Source organism: Budorcas taxicolor, chromosome X (assembly GCF_023091745.1).
Source record: "Budorcas taxicolor isolate Tak-1 chromosome X, Takin1.1, whole genome shotgun sequence".
In the NCBI taxonomy this organism is placed as follows: domain Eukaryota; kingdom Metazoa; phylum Chordata; class Mammalia; order Artiodactyla; family Bovidae; genus Budorcas; species Budorcas taxicolor.
In genome coordinates, this window is record NC_068935.1 from 23,294,945 (window position 1) to 23,320,542 (window position 25,598).

Below are 25,598 nucleotides of genomic sequence, written 5' to 3' on the forward strand. Positions count from 1 at the left end.
CAAATTCATCACCGTGAAAAGTCTAGTTACAGTACGTCACCATACAAAGACATTACCTAATTATTGACTATATACACTGTACTCTACATTTTTATACCTATAACTCATTTATTTTTAACTAGAACTCTGTACCTAATCTGCCTCACCAATACTCCCCTTCCCTACACCCCTCCTCTCTGGAGAAAACCTGTTTGGTCTCATGTCTGTGACTCCGTTTCAGTTTTGTTACATTTGTTCATTTTGTTTTTTTACCCACATATAAATGAAATCCCTGGAGAAGGAAATGGCAACCCACTCCAGTATTCCTGCCTGGAGAATCCCATGGACGGAGGAGCCTGGTGGGCTACAGTCCTTGGGGTCGCAAAGAGTCGGACATGACTGACCGACTTCACTCACTCATAAATGAAATCATATGGTGTTTGACTTTGTATGACTTTTTTTTCACTTAATATAATACCCCATAGGTCCATCCATGTTGTTGCAAATGGCAAGATTTCATTTTTTTAATTTATGGCTGAGTAATGGCTCATTCTCTGTGTATATACATATACCACATCTTCTTTATCCATTCATATATTGATGAGCACCTGGGTTGCTTCCATTATTTTGGCTACTATATGCAACACTGTCATGAACATGAGATGCATCAATCTTTTCAAATTAGTGTTTTTTGCTTTCTTTAAATAAATACCAAGGAGTAAAATTGCTGAATTTTACAGTAGTTCTATTTTTATTTTTTTAAGGAATCTCCATACTGTTTTTCATAGTGGCTGCACCAATTTACATTCCCACCAAGAGTGCACAATTGTTCCCTTTTCTCCACATTCTCACCAACAGTGATTATTTGTTGTCATTTTGATAATAGCCACTCTGACAGGTGTGAAGTGATATCTCATGGTGGTTTTGATTTGTACTTCCTTGATGACTGGTGATGTTGAGGATCTTTTCATGTGCCACTTAGCCATCTGTATATCTTCTTTGGAAAAATATCTGCTTAGGTCCTCGCCAATTTTTTAAATTGCTTGTTTATTTTTGATTTGTGCGAGTTCTTTGTGTATTTTGGAGATAACCCCTTATTAGTTACATCATTTATCTTCTCCCATTAAGTAGGCAGTCTTTTCATTTTGTTGATAGTTTCTGTTGTTATGCAAAAGCTTTTTAATTTAATGTCGTTCCATTTGTTTTTCTTTGATGACCTTGCCTGAGGAGAATTATTCAAAAAATATTGCTAAGACCAATGATATTAAGCACACTGTCTACACTTTCTTCTTGGAGTTTTATGGTTTCAGGTCTTACATTTAAGTTTTCAATCTATTTTGAGTTTATTTTTATACATGGTCTGTGAAAGTAGTTCAGTTTTGGGGCAGTCCTAAGATGGTGGAGGAATAGGACGGGGAGACCACTTTCTCCCCAACAAATTCATCAAAAGAACATTTATTTATTTTTTTTAAATTTTTATTTTTAGTTTATTTTACTTTACAATACTGTATTGGTTTTGCCATACATTGACATGAATCCACCACGGGTGTACATGCATTTCCAAACATGAACCCCCCTCCGACTTCTCTCCCCATAACATCTCTCTGGGTCATCACCGTGCACCAGCCCCAAGCATGCTGTATCCTGCGTCGGACATAGACTGGCGATTCGATTCTTACATGATAGTATACCTGTTACAATGCCATTCTCCCAAATCATCCCACCCTCTCCCTCTCCCTCTGAGTCCAAAAGTCCGTTATACACATCTGTGTCTTCAAAAGAACATTTAAACGCTGAGTAAATTCCACAAAACTACTTCTGAATGCCGGCAGAGGACATCAGACACACAGAAAAGCAGCTCATTCTCTTTGAAAGGAGGTAGGAAAAAATATAAAAGACAAAAAAAAGAGACAAAAGAGGTAGGGACAGAGCTCCATCCTGGGAAGGGAGTCTTAAAAAGAGAGAAGTTTCCAAACACCAGGAAACATCCTCACTGTCAAGTCTGTGGTGAGCCTTGGAAGCACAGAGGGCAACATAACAGGGAGGAAAAATAAATAAATAATTAAACCCCACAGATTACAAGCCCAGTGGTAACTCCCCCGGTGGAGAAGCAGCGCAGACGCCTGCATCCACCACTAGCAAGTGGGGGCTGGGCAGGGAGGTGCGGACTGCATTGCTTAGAGTAAGGACCAGGCCTGAATGCCCCAAGGGCAATCAGAGCGAACTAACTTGGGCTAGCAAACCAGACTGTGGGATAGCTACCACGCAAAAAGCCCTAAACTAAGACACCACCAGGACCCCGCACAGAACAAAGGACTGAACGGAACTAGCCAGCTGCAGACCATCCCCCTCTGGTGACAGGCAGCCAGAGCCGGAAGTGGGCAATCGCAGCCCCAGAGAGACATTATCTACCAAACTGCAAGCAGGCTTCTTTGCTAACTAAGACTTCTTGGGGTTCTGGACAGTCAACATCTCCTGAAAAGGTGCACTGGTTGTACACCCAGAAAACCAAGCGGCAGGGATGGGGGAGGCGATAAATCGCAGTGACCGTGCTTGCCAAACACCTCATCACCTGAGCTGCTCGGACCTGGGAAGGGCACAAAACGCAGGCCCAATGGAGTTTGCACCTCTGAGAACTACCTGAGTGCCTGAACCTGAGCGGCTTAGACCCGGGAGGTGCATGCAGCCCAGGGCCGGCCTTGGATGTTTCCTGGCAGAGCAACCTAGAGCCTGAGCAGTGTGGTCAGGGAGGGCACATACGCCGTGAGTGGCGGCAGGCCCACTGTGGCTGAGATACTGTGAGCACATGCCAGTGTTATTTGTTTGCAGCGTCCCTCCATCCCCACAGTGCGACTGAACAAGTGAGCCTAAAAAAAGTGTCCACCACCACCCCCCCTTCTGTCAGGGCAGAAATCAGACACTGAAAAGACCAGCAAACAGAAGAAGCTAAAACAGAGGGAACCACCAGGGAAATGACAGGTGCAATAGATTAAAACCATGTAATTAGTACCAACTACATAGGAAGGGGCCTATAGATCTTGAGAAATATAAGCCAGACCAAGGAACTATCCGAAAATGAACTGACCCCACACTGCCCACAACAACACCAGAGAAAGTCCTAGATATATTTTTACTATTTTTATGATCATTCTTTTCTTTAAACCTTTTAAAAATTTTAAGTCCTCTATTACTCCTTTAATTTTCATTTTTATAGCCTACTATTACTTTTCAAAAAAAAGACCCTATTTTTAAAGCAAACTTCATACATATGTATATTTTTAAATAATTTTTGTGACTTTGTTTTTGTCTTCTTCTTCTTTTCTTTAATATTGTATTTTGGAAAATCTAACCTCTACTCCAGATTTTTAATCTTTACTTTTTGGTATTTGTTATCAATTTTGTACCTTTAAGAACACAATCTTCAGTACCCATTTTTACTTGGGAGTGAGATTACTGGCTTGACTGCTTTCTCCCCCTTTGGACTCTCCTTTTTCTCCACCAGGTTGCCTCTGTTTCATCCCTCCCCCTTCTCTTCTCTACCCAACTCTGTGAATCTCTGTGTGTTCCAGACAGTGGAGAACACTTAGGGAACTGATTACTGGCTGAATCTGTCTCTCTCCTTTTCATTCCCCCTTTTTATCCTCTTGGCCACCTCTGTTTCCTTCCTCCCTCTTCTCTTCTCTGTATAACTCCATGAACAACTCTGAGCAGTCCAGACTGTGGAGCACACATAAGGAAGTGATTACTGGCTAGCTTGCTCTCTCCTCTTTTGATTCCACCTCATCTCATTCGGAATCTCACCTCTAACTCCCTCCTACCTCTTCTCTTCTCCATGTAACTCTGTGAACCTCTCTGGGTGTCCCTCCCTGTGGAGAAACTTTTCATCTTTAACCTAGATGTTTTATCAACAGTGGTGTATAGAAGGAGAAGTCTTGAGACTACTGTAAAAATAAGACTGAAAACCAGAAGCAGGAGGCTTAAGTCCAAATCCTGAGGACACCAGAGAACTCTTGACTCCAGGGAACATTAATCGATAGGAGCTCATCAAATGCCTCCATACCTACACTGAAACCAAGCACCACCCAAGGGCCAACAAGTTACAGAGCAAGACATACCAGGCAAATTCTCCAGCAACACAGGGACACAGCCCTGAGCTTCAATAGACAGGTTGCCCAAAGTTACTTCAAAACCACTGACATCTCATAACTCATTACTGGACACTTCATTGCACTTCAGAGAGAAGAAATTCAGTTCCACCCACCAGAACACCAACACAAGCTTCCCTAACCAAGAAACCTTAACAAGCAACCTGTACAACCCCACCCACAGTGAGGAATCTCCAAAATAAGGAGAACTCCACAAACTGCCAGAATACAGAAAGGCCACGCCAAACAGCAATATAAACAAGATGAAGGGACAGAGGAATACCCAGCAGGTAAAGGAACAGGATAAATGCCCACCAAACCAAATAAAAGAGGAAGAGATAGGGAATCTACCTGATAAAAAATTCTGAATAATGATAGTGAAAATGATCCAAAATCTTGCAATCAAAATGGAATCACAGATAAAGAGCCTGGAGACAAGGATTGAGAAGATGCAAGAAAGGTTTAACAAGGACCTAGAAGAAATAAAAAAGAGTCAATATATAATGAATAATGCAATAAATGAGATCAGAAACACTCTGGAGGCAACAAATAGTAGAATAACAGAGGCAGAAGATAGGATTAGCGAATTAGAAGATAGAATGGTAGAAATAAATGAATCAGCGAGGAAAAAAAGAAAAACAAATTAGAAGAAATGAGGACAATCTCAGAGACCTCCAGGACAATATTAAACACTCCAACATTCGAATCATAGGAGTCCCAGAAGAAAAAGACAAAAAGAAAGACCATGAAAAAATACTTGAGGAGATAATAGTTGAAAACTTCCCTAAAATGAGGAACGAAATAATTACTCAAGTCCAAGAAACCCAGAGAGTCCCAAACAGGATAAACCCAAGGAGAAATACCCCAAGACACATATTAATCAAATTAACAAAGATCAAACACAAAGAACAAATATTTAAAGCAGCAAGGGAAAAACAACAAATAACACACAAGGGGATTCCCATAAGGATAACAGGTGACCTTTCAATAGAAACTCTTCAGGCCAGGAGGGAATGGAATGGCAAGACATACTTAAAGTGATGAAAGAAAATAACCTACAGCCCAGATTACTGTACCCAGCAAGGATCTCATTCAAATATGAAGGAGAAATCAAAAGCTTTACAGACAAGCAAAAGCTGAGAGAATTCAGCACCACCAAACCAACTCTCCAACAAATGCTAAAGGATCTTCTCTAGACAGGAAACACAAAAAGGGTGTATAAACTCGAACCCAAAACAATAAAGTAATGGCAACAGGATCATACTTATCAATAATTACCTTAAATGTAAATGGGTTGAATGCCCCAACCAAAAGACAAAGACTGGCTGAATGGATACAAAAACAAAACCCCTATATATGTTGTCTACAAGAGACCCAGCTCAAAACAAGGGACACATACAGACTGAAAGTGAAGGGCTGGAAAAAGATTTTCCATGCAAATAGAGATCAAAAGAAAGCAAGAGTAGCAATACTCATATCAGATAAAATAGACTTTAAAACAAAGGCTGTGAAAAGAGACAAAGAAGGACATTACATAATGATCAAAGGATCAATCCAAGAAGAAGATATAACAATTATAAATATATATGCACCCAACATAGGAGCACCGCACTATGTAAGACAAATGCTAAAAAGTATGAAAGGGGAAATTAACAATAACACAATAACAGTGGGAGATTTTAATACCCCACTCACACCTATGGATAGATCAACTAAACAGAAAATTAACAAGGAAACACAAACATTAAATGATACAATAGACCAGTTAGACCTAATTGATATCTATAGGACATGTCACCCTAAAACAATGAATTTCACCTTTTCCTCAAGTGCTCACGGAACCTTCTCCAGGATAGATCACATCCTGGGCCATAAATCTAGCCTTGGTAAAGTAAAAAAACTGAAATCATTCCAAGCATCTTTTCTGACCACAATGCAGTAAGATTAGATCTCAATTACAGGAGAAAAAATATTAAAAATTCCAACATATGGAGGCTGAACAGCATGCTTCTGAATAACCAACAAATCACAGAAGAAATAAAAAAGAAATCAAAATATGCATAGAAACAAATGAAAATGAAAACACAATAACCCAAAACCTGTAGGACACTGTAAAATCAGTGCTAAGGGGAAAGTTCATAGCAATAGAGGCATACCTAAAGAAACAAGAAAAAAGTCAAATAAATAACCTAACTCTACACCTAAAGCAACTAGAAAAGGAAGAAATAAAGAACTGCAGGTTTAGTGGAAGGAAATAAATCTTAAAAATTAGGGCAGAAATAAATGCAAAAGAAACAAAAGAGATCATAGCAAAAATCAACAAAGCCAAAAGCTGGTTCTTTGAAAGGATAAATAAAATTGACAAACCATTAGCCAGACTCACCAAGAAACAAAGGGAGAAAAATCAAATCAATAAAATTAGAAATGAAAATGGAGAGATCACAACAGACAACACAGAAATACAAAGGATCATAAGAAACTACTATCAACAATTATATGCCAATAAAATGGACAACTTGGAAGATATTGACAAATTCTTAGGAAAGTACAACTTTCCTTCTTTTTATTTGTTTGTTTTATTTTATTTTTATTCTTTCCAGGAAGAAACAGAAAATCTTAACAAACCCATCACAAACACGGAAATTGAAACTGTAATCAGAAATCTTCCAGCAAACAAAAGCCCAGGTCCAGACGGCTTCACAGCTGAATTCTATCAAAAATTTAGAGAAGAGCTAACACCTATCCTACTCAAACTCTTCCAGAAAATTGCAGAGGAAGGTAAACTTCCAAACTCATTCTATGAGGCCACCATCACCCTAATACCAAAACCTGACAAAGATGCCACAAAAAAGAAAACTACAGGCCAATATCACTGATGAACATAGATGCAAAAATCCTTAACAAAATTCTAGCAATCAGAATTCAACAACATATTAAAAAGATCATACACCATAACCAAGTGGGCTTTATCCCAGGGATGCAAGGATTCTTCAATATCCACAAATCTATCCACAAATTAACACACCGCATTAACAAATTGAAAAATAAAAGTCATATGATTATCTCAATAGATTCAGAGAAAGCCTTTGACAAAAGTCAACATCCATTTATGATAAAAACTCTCCAGAAAGCAGGAATAGAAGGAACATACCTCAACATAATAAAAGTTATATATGACAAACCCACAGCAAACATTATCTTCAATGATGAAAAATTGAAAGCATTTCCCCTAAAGTCAGCAATAAGACAAGGGTGCCCACTTTCACCACTACTATTCAACATAGTTTTGGAAGTTTTTGCCACAGCAATCAGAGCAGAAAAAGAAATAAAAGGAATCCAAATTGAAAAGAAGAAGTGAAACTCTCACTGTTTGCAGATGACATGATCCTCTACATAGAAAATCCTAAACACTCCACCAGAAAATTACTAGAGCTAATCAATGAATATAGTAAAGTTGCAGAATATAAAATCAACACACAGAAATCCCTTGCATTCCTATACACTAACTATGAGAAAATAGAAAGAAATTAAGGAAACAATCCCATTCACCATTGCAACGAAAAGAATAAAATACTTAGGAATACATCTACCTGAAGAAACTAAAGACCTATATATAGAAAACTATAAAACACTGGTGAAAGAAATCAAAGAGGACACTAATAGATGGAGAAATATACCATGTGCATGGATCAGAAGAATCAATATACTGAAAATGAGTATACTACCCAAAGCAATCTATAGATTCAATGCAATCGCTATCAAGCTACCAGTGGTATTTTTCACAGAACTAGAACAAATGATTTCACAATTTGTATGGAAGTACAAAAAACCTCGAATAGCCAAAGCAATCTTGAGAAAGAAGAATGGACCTGGAGGAATCAACCTGCCTGACTTCAGGCTCTACTACAAAGCCACAGTCATCAAGACAGTATGGTACTGGCACAAAGACAGAAATATAGATCAATGGAACAAAATAGAAAGCCCAGAGATAAATCCACGCATCTATGGACACCTGATCTTTGACAAAGGATGCAAGAGTATGCAATGGATCAAAGACAATCTCTTTAACAAGTGGTGCTGGGAAAACTGTTCAACCACTTGTAAAGGAAATAAACTAGAACATTTTCTAACACCATACACAAAAATAAACTCAAAATGGATTAAAGATCTAAACGTAAGACTAGAAACTATAAACTCTTAGAGGACAACATAGGCAAAACATTCTCCGACATACATCACAGCAGGATCCTCTATGACCCACCTCCCAGAATATTGGAAAGAAAAGCAAAAATAAACAAATGTGACCTAATTAAAATTAAAAGCTTCTGTACAACAAAAGAAACTATAAGCAAGGTGAAAAGACAGCATTCAGAATGGGAGAAAATAATAGCAAATGAAGCAACTGACAAACAACTAATCTCAAAAATATACAAGCAACTTATGCAGCTCAATTCCAGAAAAATAAACGACCCGATCAAAAAATGGGCCAAAGAACTAAATAAACATTTCTGCAAGGAAGACATACAGATGGCTAACAAACACATGAAGAAATGCTCAACATCACTCATTATCAGAGAAATGCAAATCAAAACCACAATAAGTTACCATCTCACACCAGTCAGAATGGCTGCCATCCAAAAGTCTACAAAAAATATAAGCTGGAGAGGGTGTGGAGAAAAAGGAACCCTCTTACACTGTTGGTGGGAATGCAAACTAGTACAGCCATTATGGAGAACAGTGTGGAGATTCCTTCAAAAACTGGAAATAGAACTGCCTTATGACCCAGCAATCCCACTGCTGGGCATACACACCGAGGAAACCAGAATTGAAAGAGACACATGTACCCCAATGTTCATTGCAGCACTGTTTATAATAGCCAGGACATGGAATCAAGCTAGATGTCCATCAGCAGACAAAGGGATAAGAAAAGTGTGATACATATACACAATGGAGTATTACTCAGCCATTAAAAAGAATACATTTGAATCAGTTCTAATGAGGTGGATGAAACTAGAGCCAATTATACAGAGTGAAGTAAGCCAGAAAGAAAAACACCAATACAGTATACTAACGCATATATATGGAATTTAGAAAGATGGTAATGATAACCCTGTATGCAAGACAGCAAAAGAAACACAGATGTATAGAACAGTCTTTTGGACTCTGGGAGAGAGAGAGGGTGGGATGATTTGGGAGAATGGCATTGAAACATGTGTAATATCATATAAGAAATGAATCGCCAGTCCAGGTTCGATACAGGATACAGGATGCTTGGGGTTGGTGCACTGGGATGACCCAGAGGTATGGTATGGGGAGAGAGGTGGGAGGGGGATTCAGGATTGGGAATACGTGTATACCCGTGACAGATTCATGTTGATGTATGGCAAAACCAATACAACACTGTAAAGTAATTAGCCTCCAATTAAAATCAATAAATTTAAATTAAAAAAAAGAAAGTTGTTCAGTTTCATTCTTTTACATGTAGCTGTCCAGTTTTACCAATACCATTTATTGAGGAAGATGTCTTTTCTCTATTGTCTATTCTTGCTTCCTCTATCATAGATAAATTGACTATATAACTGTGGGTTCATTTCTAAGCTCTCTGCTGCTGCTAAGTCACTTCAGTCGTGTCCAACTCTGTGCGACCCCATAGACAGCAGCCCACCAGGCTACCCCATCCCTGGGATTCTCCAGGCAAGAACACTGGAGTGGGTTGCCATTTCCTTCTCCAATGCATCAAAGTGAAAAGTGAAAGTGAAGTTGCTCAGTCGTGTCCGACCCTCTGCGACCTCATGGACTGCAGCCTTCCAGGCTCCTTTGTCCATGGGATTTTCCAGGCAAGAGTACTGGAGTGGGGTGCCATTGCCTTCTCCGAAGCTCTCTATTCTCTCCCATTGATCTAAGTGTCTGTTTTCTGAGCCACTACCATACTGCTTTCATTATTGTAAATGGTAATGTAGTTAGAAATCAGGGAGCACGATACCATTGGCTTTGTTCTTCTTTCTCAAGATGGTTTTGGCTATTCTGAATCTTTTGTGTTTCCATACAAATTTTAAATTTATTTGTTCTAGTTCTGTGGAAAATGCCATTTGGTATTTGATATGGATTATCCCAAATCTGTAGATTGACTCGAATAGTATGGTCATTTTAATAATATTAATTCTTCCAATTCATAAACACAGTATATCTTTCCATCTGTTTGTATCATCTATAATTTCTTTCATCAGTGTCTTATAGCTTTCCAAGTACAGAAAGCTCCTCCTTAGTTAGACTTATTGCTAAGTATTTTATTCTTTTTGATGCTATTATAAGTGGGATTGTTTCCTTATTTTCTCTTTCTGATAGGCTGTTATTGGTATATAGAAATGCAATAGATTTCTGTATGTTAATTTTATATCCCACAAATTTACCAAATTTATTGGTGAATTCTAGTAGTTTTTAGTGTCATCTTTAGGATTTTCCACATATGGTATCATTTCATCTTCCAACAATTACAGTTTTATTTCTTCCTTTCCAATTTGGATTCCTTTTATTTATTTTTCTTATCTGATTGCTGTAGGTAGTAATTCTGATACTATACTGAATGAAAGTTGTGAGAGTGGGCACCAATGTCTTTGTTTCTGATTTTAGAGGAAATTCTTTTTCAGCTTTTGATCACTGAGGATGATGTTAGCTGTGGGTTTGCCATATATGGCCTTTATTATGTTGACTTACATTCCCTCTATACTCACTTTCTAGATAGTTTTTATAAACGGATGTTGAACTTTATCAAAAGCTCTTTCTGCATCTATTGAGAGGATCAAAAAATATAATTTTTATTCTTCAATTTGTTAATGTGGTGTGTGACATGATTGAATATGGAATTATCCATGCATCCCTGGGATAAGTCTCATTTGATCTTGGTGTGTGTGCATGTTAAGTCGCTTCAGTTCTGTCCAACTCTCTGTGACCCTATGGACCATAATCTGCCAGGCTCCTCTGTCCATGGGATTCTACAGGCAAGAATACTGGAGTGGGTTGCCATGCCCTCCTCCAGGGGATCTTCCTGACCCAGAAATTGAACCTGCATCTCTTATGTTTCTTGCATTGGCAGGCAGGTTCTTTACCACTAGAGCCACCTGGTGTGTTACTTTTTAATGTATTGTTGAATTCAACTTGTTAATATTTTGTTAAGAATTTTTATATCTGTGTTCATCAGTGCTATTGGCTGTAAATTCCTTTTGTGTTTGTGATATATTTTCTGGTTTTGGCAGCAGGATGATGCATATCTTTTAGAATGAACTTTGAAACATTTCTTGCTCTTTAATTTTTTGTAATATTTTGAGAAGGATAGATGTTAACTCTTTTCTAAATGTTTGGTAGAATTCCCCTTTGTCACCATCTGTTTTAGAAATTTTATTACTGATTCAATTTCACTACTCAAAATTTTTCTGTTCATATTTTATATTTCTTCCTGATTCAGTCTTGGAAGGTTTTAGCACTTCTAGGAATATGTCTATTTCTTCTAAGTTGTCCATTTTATTGGTATATACTTATGGTAATCTTTTTTGATCCTTTGTAGTTCTGTGATGTCTCATTTTTCATTTCTGATTTTATAGATTTGAACCCTCTTTCATTTTCTTTCTTGATGAGTCTGGCTAAAGGTTCATCAATTTTTGTTATCTTTTTGAAGAATCAGCTTTTAGTTTCATTCATCTTTTCTATTGTTTTTTCTAGTTTCTGTTTTATTTATTTCTGCTCTGATCTTTATAATTTCTTTCCTTCTTCTGACTTTGGCTTTTGTTCTATTTCTAGTTACTTCAGGAGTAAGATTTGATTGTGTATTTGAGGTTTTCTGATTTCCTGAGGCAGGCTTGTATTACTTTGATTTTCCTTCTTGAACTGCTTCTGTTTCATCACATAGATTTTGGATCATTGCATTTTCATTTTCATTTGCCTCTAGATATTTTTTGATCTCTTTGATTTCTTCACAGACCCATTTTTTTTTTAGCAGCATATTGTTTAGCCTCCATGTATTTCTGATTTTTTCAGTTTTATCTTAAAGTTTTCTAATCTCATAGTGTTGTGATGTGATGTAGCTATGATTTAAAGCTTCTTCAGTTTACTGAAGTTTGCTTTGTAGCCTATCATGGGATATACCCTGGAGAATGTTCCAAGTACACTTGAATGTGTGTTTTGGTGCTTTGGATGCAATGTTCTATATATATTTATTGGGTCTATCCAGTATAATGTATTGTTTAAGGTCTGTGTTTTTGTTTTTGTTTTTTTACTGATTTTTGGTCTGGATGATCTGTCCATTGATGTGAGTGGAGTGTTAAAATCCCCTATTGTTATTTTGTTCCTGTCAATTTCTCTCTTTATGATTATTAATGTTTGCTTTATGTGTCTAGGTGATCCTATGTTGCGTGCATATATATTTACAACTGCTACATCTTCTTTTGGATTGATCTCTTGATCCTTATGTAATGTCCTTCTTGTCTCTTGAAACAGTCTTTATTTAAAAGTCTATTTTCTTGGTATAAATGTCAGGAGAGTGTGTAATTTTCTCGCTTCTGTCTTGCTGCAACAAAGATTTGAAATGGCAGACCAGTGTTACAGTTCAGTTACAGCTCAGAATTTTATTTGGTAAACAAAAAATAGTACACCCTTGAGGCGGGAGGGTGGGCTGACCCCAAAGGAGAGGCCCCAACTTGACTCGGCTCCCCCTTTTTATACGTTTTGTTTCCTCCCCCTGAGCCTATCTTATGCAAATTAGGGCTAGCCAGGAAGGGGGCGTGATGTTTCACCTGAGGTTCTCACTCTTGTCTGTGTATCTTTCTTTTATTCTTTTTTGTGGGCTTTTCCCCTTTCTTTGTGTGTTTTTTAGCCACTACCATTTTGGACTCCTTTTTCCTATTCTAACTACCTAACAGAAGTATTTGTATGTAAGCTTTCTTTTCATTTCTATTTGCATAGAATAATTTTGTCTATCCCCTCAATTATAGTCTCTGTGTGTCTTTAAATCTAAAGTGAATCTCTTGTTCGCAACATAGAAATAAGTCTTTTTTTCTGTATCTGTTCAGCCTCCCTTTATCTTTTGATTGAGACATTTAATTCATTTACATTTAATTATGTATAGATATGTACTAATTGGGCTTCCCTGGTAGCTCAGTGGTAAAGAATTTGCCTGCCGAAGCAGGAACCACTGGTTGATCCCTAGACTGGGAAGATCCCCTGGATAAGGAAATGGCAACCCAGTCTAGTATTCTTGCCTGGGAAATCCCATGGACAGAGGAGCCTGGCAGGCTATAGCCCATGGGGTCTCAAAGGACTTGAATATGAGTTAGTGTCTAAACAGCAACAAATGTATTTATTGCCATTTTTAAAAATTGTTTGGTGACTGTTTTGCAGTTCTTTTTTATTTATTACCATTCATTTACTCATTTTTATTCATTTACCATGAACTTTATATGTATACATATATGATTATTTTAAAGTTGTTATCACCTAAGTTCAAATGCATTTTAACAAAACTTAATTTTTATACCCCTCTTATGTTTTCTAATGAGTCTTTTCTAATGAGTTGGCTCTTCACATCAGGTGGCCAAAGTATTGGAACTTCAGCTTCAGCATCAGTCCTTCCAATGAATATTCCAGTGAATTTAGTCTTGACTGGTTTGATCTCTGTTTGGGAACTCATGCACACTCATGGAGGATTCATGTCAATGTATGGCAAAACCAATACAGTATTGTAAAGTAAAATAAAGTAAAAATAAAAATTTTAAAAAAAGAGTCTTCTCCAACACCACAGTTCAAAATCATTCATTCTTTGGCACTCAGCCTTCTTTATGGTCCAACTCTCACATCCATACATGAATACTGGAAATACCATAGTTTTGACTATGCAAACCTTTGTCAGCAAAATAATGTCTCTGTTTTTTAATAGGCAGTCTAGGTTTGTCATAGCTTTTCCTTCAAGGAGCAAGCGTCTTTTAATTTCATAGCTGCAGTCACCATCTGCAGTGATTTTTGAGCCCAAGAAAATAAAGTTTGTCACTGTTTCCATTGTTTCCCCATCTATTTGCCGTGAAGTGATGGGTCCAGATGCCATGATCTTAATTTTTTGAACGTAGAGTTTTAAGCTAGTTTTTTTACTCTCCTCTTTCATCCTCATCAAGAGGCTCTTTAGTTCCTCTTCACTTTCTGCCATAAGAGTGGTGTCATCTGTATATCTGAGGTGGTAGGGGTAATGGTGGTTATGATGACCTCCTTCAATAGGACTTATGCCAGCACACTCCAGGCCACTCACAGGCAAGTCTGGCTTAGTCTCTTGTGGTGTCACTGCTCCTTTTTCCTGGGTCCTGGTACACACAAGGTTGTTGTTTTGTGTGTGTGCCCCCAAGAGTCTGTTTCCCTAGTCTTGTGGAAGTTCTGTAATCAAATCCCTCTGGCCTTCAAAGTTAAATTTCCTGGGGATTCTCAGTCCTTTTCCTGGATCCCCAGGTTGGGAAATCTGTTGTGGGCCCTAGAACTTTTGCAGTGGTGCGAGAACTTATTTGATATAATTGTTCTCCAGGTTTTGCGCCATCTGAACAACTCTGTTCTTTTGCCACCTAACACATTCTTTTCATTTTTCTTCTACATTTCTGTATAGTGCCTGATAATTTCTGCCACCCAGTCATGCTATTAGGGCTTCCTCCGTGTCTCAGATGGTAAAGAATCTGCCTGCAATGCTGGAGACATGGTTTCTATCCCAGGGTAGAGAAGGTCCCCTGCAGAAGGGGATGGCAACCCACTCCAGTATTCTTGGCTGGAGAATCCTATCGGCTATAGTCCATGGGGTCACAAAGGATCGGACACGCCTGAGTGACTAACCACCACCACCAGTCATATCATTTCTTCTAAAAGAAAAGAATAACCATTCTTTATTCCTAGTGTAATTTTTCCAACTATTTCTGACTTTGTCTCCTCAGAGATCTTTACCTATCATCTTCACCTTTCTTTTCTATATCTTTAAGCTCTTCCACTCTATTGGCTTTCACCTTCAATGTATAAGCATATTATTGTATCTTAAATATAATCTTAGTTTCCTCAGTCTTCATTTGCTTGTGAGTAATGTAGGAGAGGAAAAACAATTTTCCCCTCTAACCTTCTGAGTTCTTGGCTTAGACTCTTATAATAAAACACAGTTTAACAAGAGAAAACAAGCAAGTTTATTAACATGCGTATGTTATGTATACATGTGCATGCATATACATGAGAGATATCCTAAAAAACTAAATAACTCCCCCAGATGGTGCAAGGCACTACTTAAATACCATCTTCAGCTAAAGACAAGTGAAGATGTGAGGTGGGGAAAGGCCAGTTATGGCAGATTACCAGGAAAAGCTAGATAAACAAGGGTTAGGTTTGCCATGCAGATTTAAGTGTACTCTTTCTCCATGAATAAGATTCTCCTGGGGTTTAATCATTTTTCTCTTCCCAGTAAAGAATCTACCTACAATGCAGGAGACCCCAGTTCGATTCCTAGGTTGGGAGGATCCACTGGAGAAGGGATAGGCTAACCACTCCAGTATTCCTGGGCTTCCCTTGTGGATCAGCTGGTAAAGAATCTACCTGCAATGCAGGAGACCTAGGTTCGATCCCTGGGCTGGGAAGATACCCTGGAGAAGGGAAAGGCAACTCACTCAAGTATTCTGGCCTAGAGAAATCCATGGACTATGCAGTCCATGGGGTCACAAAGAGTTGGACACAACTAAGGGACTTTCACTTTCACTCTCTCTTCCCAGTACAGAGAGGTTGATGTTTACAAATGGAGATTTACTTTGTAAATGCAAATTTCTCTTTGGTAGTTTTCAGAGCTTTTCCTGTCTCTGCCATGTTTCAAAATAATCAACTCAAAATAATCTTTATGCCAAAGAGTCATATTTTGGGGCAGCATATTTTGTAGTAATGTTTCCATATTTAGATGTTACTTCAAATTTTACTTCTTCATACCTTCAGCTGTATTACAGTTGGACCTCCCTAGGACCTCCTCCACTGTTAAAAAACAAAATTCAATTGAGTAAATTTGAAAATTCAATGATTCACGAATTTTTTTCCCAATAGTCATGTTCAGCCTTTCTGGTAGCCATGTACAGATGTGAGAGTTGGACCATAAAGAAGGCTGAGTGCCAAAGAATTGATGCTTTCAAATTGTAACACTAGAGAAGTCTCCTGGACAGCAAAGAGATCAAACCAGCCAATCCTAAAGGAAATCAACCCTGAATATTCATTGGAAGGACTGATGTTGAAGCTGAAGCTCCAATACTTTGGCAACCTGATGTGAAGAGTCAACTCATTGGAAAGGCCCCAATGCTGGGAAAGATTGAGAGCAGAAGGAGAAGGGGGCAACAGAGGATGAGATGGTTGGATGGCATCACCGACTCAGTGACATGAGTTTGAGCAAGCTCTGGGAGATGGTGAAGGACAGGTGAGCCTGGTGTGCTATAGTCCATGGGGTTGCCAAGAGTTGGACATGACTGAACAATAACATGCCTTCAGCCATATTATAGTTGGACTTCCCTAGGACCTCCCTCAACATTCAACTGGGTAAATTTGAAGATCTAATTGGCTTTATTCAGCAATTCATGAATTGGGTAGCATCCCATCTAGTGAACAGACAGGCACTCCAAGGAACTGGACAAAATGGAAGGTTTTTATAGGAAGAAGAGTGGGACGAGGAAGTTATTAGCAAAAGAAAAGAATTCTTTCAGGTCAGATCATCTTCTTTTGTAGGGGAAGGTAATGGGAGGAGTCTTATTATGCAGGTACCTCACTAGTGCTAATCAGGAAATTTCAGATTGCTTAAAAGTCACCTTACTGGGAGAATCTGGGACTACTATTAAATCTTGGTCCACTGTCACAGAGGCAGATGACTGCACTTGCTGATTGCTACTTCTTTTTAACATTCAGTTCTCCATAAACTCTCGCCCAAGTTTAACTTATAAATCCTGGGTATTCTTCCTGTCACTTCATGAACTGTTTTCTTTTAGAATCTTCTTTTAGTTCAACATCCCTTGAAGTCATTTAAGGTCTTTTCCTTACTCAATATCCTTTATTCATGCATGCCTAAGTTCCTATTCTTCCCAAAGCTAACAACTCCTTGAATTCAAAGTTGACTCTCAACCTGATTCTGAATTCCTTAAAATTCCCACTGCATCAACACCATCTATCTGCCAAAGTATACAAAATATTGCTCCAACTCTCAGTCACACTTGATTATCTGATAGCTGAGGCAGCACTGCTTTTGTTTGTCTTCTGTGTTTTTCTTTGAAAATAGTTTCTTCGTATTCTGCTGTCAATTCCCATGTTCAAGGGACTCACTTAGTACTCCAAGAGGCAAGGGACCACTCCTGTCAGCTTGACATTGTGTGATCCTCCTTGAAAAAATTCCTTTCCATGAAAAACTCATGAAGATAGATACCTAGGAGATAGCCCTGCAGTTTAGTAACAAATTCCCATAATCTATGTTTTCATTTTGATGATGGCCAGTCTGTTCCAGGAAATGTAGTTTATAATCTTGCTCTCTTTTATCTTATTATCATTTACTATTCATCCCTTGGCAATCCATCTTCACCATTCGACTATAACTACCAGTTTAGCGATAATTCCACCTCCACACTGAACACTTCCAGAGACTGTTAATGAGTTTAAATGCTAGGGATTTTCTCTGATGCCTCATTGCATATGCTTGTTACATTAAGATGCTAATGAGGGATCTGTTGGATGGAGGTGCTGGAGCTGGACCAGGGACCAGGCTATAATTACCAGTGTTCTATAATTACCAGTGATTTCCTTATTTTCAAACACAGAGGAAATGTTTCAAATTCTAGATTCTTCTGTGGCATTTGATGCTGTTGAGGCCACCTTCTTCAGAACATTCCCTCTTTGTGTGTATTATGACATAATTTTTTGTTCACAGTGAACTATTACCATGCTCCTGTTACTCATTTTGTAAATTTTGCTGCTGGTAATGTTGATCTTACCAAAAGATGTCAAAAGAAGGTTTTCAGACCAGGCTCACATGTGCACAGACAATGATGACTATATAATGATTGCTGTCTGGCTAACACTAATTGTAAGATACTATCAATTGTAAGACACATAGCACTTTTGAAGATGTTAAAAATCTGAAAGGAATGGACATCTAAGAATCATGGGCATATGATATTATTATCTGATTGCTTGAAGAGAATTGATCTGTGTTGCTTGAATTCAAGGCTTTAAGAAATAATGCAAACATCATTATACATTCTCTAAATTTACTTTCCTTATCTGATGTAAAATAACCACACCAAGTTATTTTACGTCTTTTATGAGGCTAGAATAAGTCACTCAGTCGTGTCTGAATCTTTGCGACTCCATGGACTGTAGCCTACCAGGTTCCTCCATCCATGGGATTTTCCAGGCAAGAATACTGGAGTGGGTTGCCATTTTCTTCTCCAGATCTTCCCGACCCACGGATTGAATCTGGGTCTCGCATTGTAGGCAGACACTTTACTGTCTGAGCCACCAGGGAAGTCTAGAATAAGATAATACATGTAAAATAATTACTGCAGCTAAAGTACCAAAATCAGTAAGCACTCAATAAATAATAACTAATAGTCAAAATAACACATATTTTCAATAAAAACTTGAACTATAACTGTTATTGAATTCAATATTCTTAAAATGCTAAGACCCCATATGTTTATTGAAAGTATTTTTTCTCCCTTAGTAAACTTAATGAATAATAATCAATTTTACAGGTTTTTTGAGATGCAAATGAGACAATTCATGCAAAATATTTGTTTATTGGTTGAAGTAGTACCAGATATTTTCAGCAGAACATGAATTATAACTTAATTTTGTTGTTTCTAAAATTCTAGAGATGATATACATTTTTCAAAGTTAATTTCAGAAAGATTAAGTGATTCTAGTTAATAATTCCTTCTTTCTATGTTTTTTTGTCTGGATTAAATAATATATGAAAGTATATAATAATTGTAAAACATTTAATTCAGTGTGTGACAAATAAAAAGCACTCAGTAAAAAGTGATTATTATTACAATTGTTGTTATTTATTCCTGATATTATCTATGGTAGTTCATTTTCACTTTTTCTCCTTGATCAAGTCAAAGATTTTAAAATATCAAATACTTCTCCATTATACTTGCTAAGCTAGTTTTCTGAAGTTAACTTCACCAAATAATATATATCTTTCAAAAATTTTATGACAATGAGTGAGATAATGCATGTAAAATATTTTGTTGCTATTATTGACAGTTTGTGTTTACTTGATATCACTGAATTTCTACTAATTGACTAATTTAGAATACTGAGAAACACTTTATACATTGGCTGAATTTAACTCTCCAGGGTTTAAATAACTTCATCCTCTAATATAGAACAGCAGTTCTCAAACTCTTTGGTGTCAGGGCCTATTTATACTTTTTAAGACAAATGAAGACCTCAAACAGCTTGTGTTTATATGGATTATATCTATTGATATTTATTATATTAGAAATTAAAGCTGAGAAATGTTTAAAATATCTATGAATCATTTTAAATAACAATAATGAATCCATTTAATGTTAACAACATTTTTTAATAAAAATTAACTATTTTTCCAAAAATAATTAAGAGAGAAGACAGGCATTGTTTAACAGTTTTAAAATCTCTTTAATATTTAGTTTTATGGAAAGATAGTTGGATTCTCATAGATGTATCTGTGTTCAACCTGTTGTGGTGCACTATTTGGTATGAAGTTTATAAAGAATATACAGTTTTAAAGATGAATAGTTGGAAATGGGAAATCTAGCAAACTCTCTAAAAGAATCTCAGAGGCCCCTCTGGGTCCTTGAACCACACTTTGAGAACTGCTGACATATGCTTTTAATTTTTTTAAGTATTGAATAAGATAATCTATATAATAGATACTGTTATTAATGCTGCTTTAGTTGCTATTAGTATTATTTATATAATTTCCAGATACTGTCAAAAGAGACTTAGTTTCTTGTTTTGTTGACTGCATTCACAGTTTCTATAAAAACAAAAACAAAACAAATGACAATATATTTGGTAAAACGGTTAGCTACTTCACTAAATAATATCTCTATTATAGGAGTTTTAATGAAATTGAGATAATATATTTTATATCTTTAATGTCAGTAATACACATGGCTCAATGCCTGGCACATAAGATAGACTCAGTGAAAGGCAGTTTTAGAATCACTCTTTGTTCAATGTACAAAAGATTATGCAAATAGATGCCAGGGATAAAATTGACCTCATACACCCAATAACATCATTAGCTTATCTGGAATCACTCTCTTGTCTCTAGACAAGGCCTACTTTTAGGCCCAAGATTCCCTTAGGAAAGTAAATAAATCTTTTAACAGAAACAAGCTAATACAATTCAGAGTTGGGCTTTGAGTAATGCTGACTTCCACTGATATTATGGTCAGTGTGTGAGGCCTTCCCTAGAAATTTCAGATATCTAGGAATACCTAAAAGATTGTGCAGCATTTCCTTGGGGAAATGACTCTCCACTCCAGCACTTGTATCCTGAGTGTAGATATGTCTACCCTTGTCAGAATTCTTTCAGAATGAATGCAAACTCCCCAGATTAAGTTTCTAGCCTCAGGGTCTGGTTGCCACATTGTTGGATGGCAGGGGAGGGGGACAGTTTAGAAGGGGAGCCATTCCACTTTACCCCTCCTCTGGTCTTGCTATAGGATCCTGAAAAAGTATAACACAGTTTTCTACCAACATTTTGTCAGAAAATGGCCTTCTTCTCTACATTTATACCAAAATGGTAAGTGTTTCCACTCAGGACCCCAAGACTTTTGCTCTAGAAGTAATCAGTTCCAAAGTTAGTGGTAGTAAATCTTACGGACTTATCATCTGAGATCTAACAGCCATTTCCTTCATGCTTCTGAAAGAATCTCTGTTTTATTTTAATTGCTTCCATTTTTTAAATATTAAACTTTTGGTATAAAGACTTTAAAAGATCATAAAATTACATAGAATTATATTATAAAGAACCATGCACTCATTATCTAGCTCCAAGATTTAACAATTTATGGACTGTCTTGCATCATCTGTACTTCTGTCCACTTCTCCCTCCCATATTATTTCAAAACAAACCTCAGAATCATAATATTTTATCCATAAACACCAGTATATACATATCTAAAAACATAAAATTTTCCCCACATAACCACAATATCAACATCACTTTTAAAAACTAATTAAAGATAATTATTTACTATCATCAAAGGCCAGTTATTGTTCAAAATAACACATTTCCACCTGTGTCATGAATATTTTTAAAAATTTGTTTGCATCACAATTCCAAGAAGATCCACATATTAACATTGCTTGATTGGTATTTTAAGACTCTCTTAATATTATGTTCTCTAATTTTTTCTGTTGTAAATGATTTGTTTTTAAGAAACCCTTCCCTCTTTTCTTAATCTCATATTAGCTTCCTTAACTCCAGAAAACTTCCTACAGCCTTATCCTCATTAAAACATTTCATGAAGGATGAGCCAATACTGGCTTCTTTCAGGCAAGCTTGACCTATGCTCTTTCTACATATTCCCTCATATTTATGGCTTTTGGAATAAAGACTCTAAGAATACAAGATGGCAACATTCTTACCTATCATTTCATAACTCTTAAGAAATGTAACCTGTGTGGTTCATCAAATTTGGTGACTATTACCTTCTGATACTTGCCACTCTTCCCATCTAGAGTTCAAGGGTCACTTCACCAGATCCTGTACTGTATTACCTGAGGACACTTTCTGTTTGCAGTGTCTCCTAGTTTTCACAGCCATTCTTGCCTTCTTAAATGGCATGCCTAGGTTCAGAATTGCAGGTATGCACCAATACGCCAAGAGATCTTGTCACATCTATTGATGCTTCTCATACCATCACTTGGTCTCTTTCTCAAGGAAAACAAAACAAAACAAAACAACCCAGGCATGTAAGAAATTCAGGGTCTGAATTAGAAGGCTTAAAGATAACTTTTCATAACTCTTCCTCATGTCTTCCCAGAAATTAAATACCAATCAATGTCGTCAACAAGCTCTTAGCAAAGAAAAATATTTTCCCCTCTTGATCATCAAGCACTCTATACCTGACAAAGCATGTTAAGACAATCTATAGGGACTTTCAGATTTGTCATGGTTCCCTGTGTGTTCCCTAAAGCCAGCAATGATCTTTAAGAGTGTGTTTCTATCCTCTTTCACAGTTCATAGTACAAATAGCCACCAGCCCAGGAATCCTCATAATGATCTCTGATAGAATCCTAGAAGTGCAACCTGAATTGTCCCAGGCTTCAAGTTCCTGTGGACACAGGAAAAAATAAATTAACAGCAAAATTTGAATTTCATTTGTGCAAGTTATCCCTGCTTATTGATGATAGACCTCTTCAAGATCGACCGTAATGATTTACCACAGTCATTTCCAAAAATTTCTAGGTACATTACTTTTGCTCAGGCACAAGATTCTGCTCCCGTCTTCTTATTGATATTTTTTGCCTGTGAACTTCTTTATTAGTGGAGGTGCTTACCTAGAGGGACACCTCTCAGTATTCTTAAAAAACAAATGAGTTCAAAACTCCACATGTAAATGGGAGGACTGTATCTCTCCCAGAGTCTCAGGAAAATGCTTACTAAAAAGACAATTCCTTCAGTTTCTGCATAGAGACTATGTCTGCATTGTGGCCAGTCTAATTCCCATTTGAGGGGCATACTATCCTCTTCATCTCCAAAAGACTCCAGAGCTCCCAGGCTCTGTCTCCAAAGGACTCACCCACAGAAGTTCCTCTTCTTGACCACTTTCCTTGGGAAAGGATGTCCTTAGCTAAAAACTCATCTCAAACTCAGCTTAGTCAATGCTGACATGCTATTACTCCTAGGTGGTATGCACATCATTTTTATTGCACTTGGAATGCTAAAAATGAACAATTGAATTTATTGATGTCATTGAATACAGACACAAATTTATTCATTCAACAAATATTTAGTGAATGCCTTCTATGAGCTGGGACATTTCTAGGAATTGGAACTAAAACAAAAAAGACACAATTCACTGTTATATACAACCACACTTATAATTTATCTCAGTAATGGTAATTCCAAGTCTTTTACAGAAAATTGGTGAGAAGGCATTCCTAACTTGAAAAAAAACTGTCATTTTCTGATATCATACTGTTACTCTTTCATGCGACTATCACTTCATGCTGTGAATAGCTTTCAACAAATATCAGACCTAAATTTTTTCCAGTGATATGCAATTGAATGTATCCCACTGTACAAACCTGTTCAATGCTTCCATATGCTGTAACAATGTCCTACCTTCTTTTTTTTCCTGTAGGTGTATCAGTTCCTATCCCAGTGATTGGACTGAGGGATGAAGACAAGGTGTTCATCAACAACACCACCTGCGTGCTGAATGACCCAAATTTCGTTCTTATTGGGTCCTTCGTAGCTTTCTTCATACCGCTGACAATCATGGTGATTACCTACTGTCTGACGATTCACGTCCTTCGCCGCCAAGCTCTGATGTTACTGCACGGCCACACTGAGGAACCGCCTGGAATAAACCTGAATTTCCTGAAATGCTGCAAGACGAACACCGATGAAGAGAATTCTGCAAACCCGAACCAAGATTTGAACCCACGCCGAAGGAAGAAGAAAGAAAGACGGCCTAGGGGCACCATGCAAGCTATCAACAATGAACGGAAAGCCTCAAAGGTCCTTGGAATTGTGTTCTTTGTGTTTCTGATCATGTGGTGCCCGTTTTTTATTACTAATATTTTGTCGGTTCTTTGTGGGAAGGCTTGTAATCAAAAGCTCATGGAAAAGCTTCTGAATGTGTTTGTTTGGATTGGCTATGTTTGTTCAGGAATTAATCCTCTGGTGTACACTCTTTTCAACAAAGTTTACCGAAGGGCTTTCTCCAACTATTTGCGCTGCAATTATAAGGCAGATAAAAAGCCTCCAATCAGACAAATCCCGAGAGTTGCTGCCACTGCTTTGTCTGGGAGGGAGCTTAATGTTAACATTTACCGGCACACCAATGAACCAGTAATTAAGAAAGCTGATGACAAGGAGCCTGGTATAGAGATGCAAGTTGAGAATTTGGAGCTACCGGTTAATCCCTCCAATGTGATTAGTGAAAGGATTAGTAGTGTGTAAGAAAGAGTAGCACAGTCTTCCTATGGTAAAGCTACAAATGTAGAAAATTGTTCTTTAATTCTGCCGGTCATAACTAATGTAAATATTGCCGTCTGAAAAGTGTGTTTTATATATAGCTTTGCAATCCTGTACTTTACAATCATGCTTACAATAGTGAGATTTAGGGTTCTATATTTACTGTTTATACTAGATTGAGAATAATTTATTTTAATTGATGCAAAAATGTTGATTTTCCCCCCCTTCCATCCCTCCTTCCCTCCCTCTTTTTCTTTCTCTCTCTCCTCTCTCTCTTTTTCTTTTGCATATAAGGAAACATTGATGTTCACCTCAGGTGGCATTTGCAGGAGACCAGAATGATACACATGACAGCGGTTTTCAACCACACCAAAACTGAACAAATTCGGTGGACTCTTTTTTCCGGGTTAACAGTAAATATGCACTTTAAATTCTTGCTCTGTTCATCTACACACATAAATACAGTAAAATAGGTTCTGCCTTCTGAAACTCTACCACAACTATTAGTGAGTCAAAGGCAGAACTTATTTCTTGTCACACACAGGGGAAATTTTGACATTGTCAGAATGTTGTGTTGATATTTTACTGCAATGTCTGTCCCCAAACATAGTGGCATTTTAATATAGCAGCTAGTTAACCGGAACTACAGAAGTGGAAGGATGACCAGAGATATATACACCAACAATAGCTTTTCACTTCTTATAATGTTCAAATTCTGATTATGACAAACAAACTGGAATTAGTGTCTTCATTCTGGTCCTTAGTAAATACCTAATTCCATGATTAAACTGGGAAACAAAATCCCAGAGCTATTTCCCAATCTAGGATTCAACATCAATTGGGTTTTGATATCAGGATCCTGGAAATTCGTGTGCTACACACAAAATGAAATTAGCATTTTTGAGCCTTATTAAAATAGCATATTAATTATGGTACCTCTATCTATAGGACCTAATTTAGCAGTCCATTTTTGAGTAAAACTTGCATTGGAAGCAGATGCCCAAGACTTTGGAAGTTTTACTTGATTAAGGACTACAGAACTGGGCCCTTAGAATGTGAAAAAAGTAATTAAAGAAGCTTTTACTGAACTCTGGGAAAAAAAGAAATACAGAGTTTCCATTTGGATTTTAAACAAAATATCTCATTTTCAGATCCTTCCAAACTCTCTAGTGCAGGGAAAGGCTGCAGCTAATTTGTGAAAGTGGCAAGCTCTTCATTGTACCGCAATTCCGTACCAGATGTTTAAAACT

At 37.3% G+C, this 25,598-nt stretch overlaps 1 protein-coding gene across 1 annotated transcript in view; it reads left to right on the forward strand.

Moving 5' to 3' along the window:
- The window catches only part of HTR2C (5-hydroxytryptamine receptor 2C), a 148,402-nt gene extending 124,069 nt beyond the window's left edge, over positions 1 to 24,333 (forward strand). Inside the window, exon 4 of the mRNA XM_052663535.1 lies at positions 23,510 to 24,333. Coding sequence (XP_052519495.1) covers positions 23,510 to 24,333 — 824 coding nt within the window. The remainder of the gene's footprint in view (positions 1 to 23,509) is intronic.
- Positions 24,334 to 25,598: the final 1,265 nt, after the last annotated feature.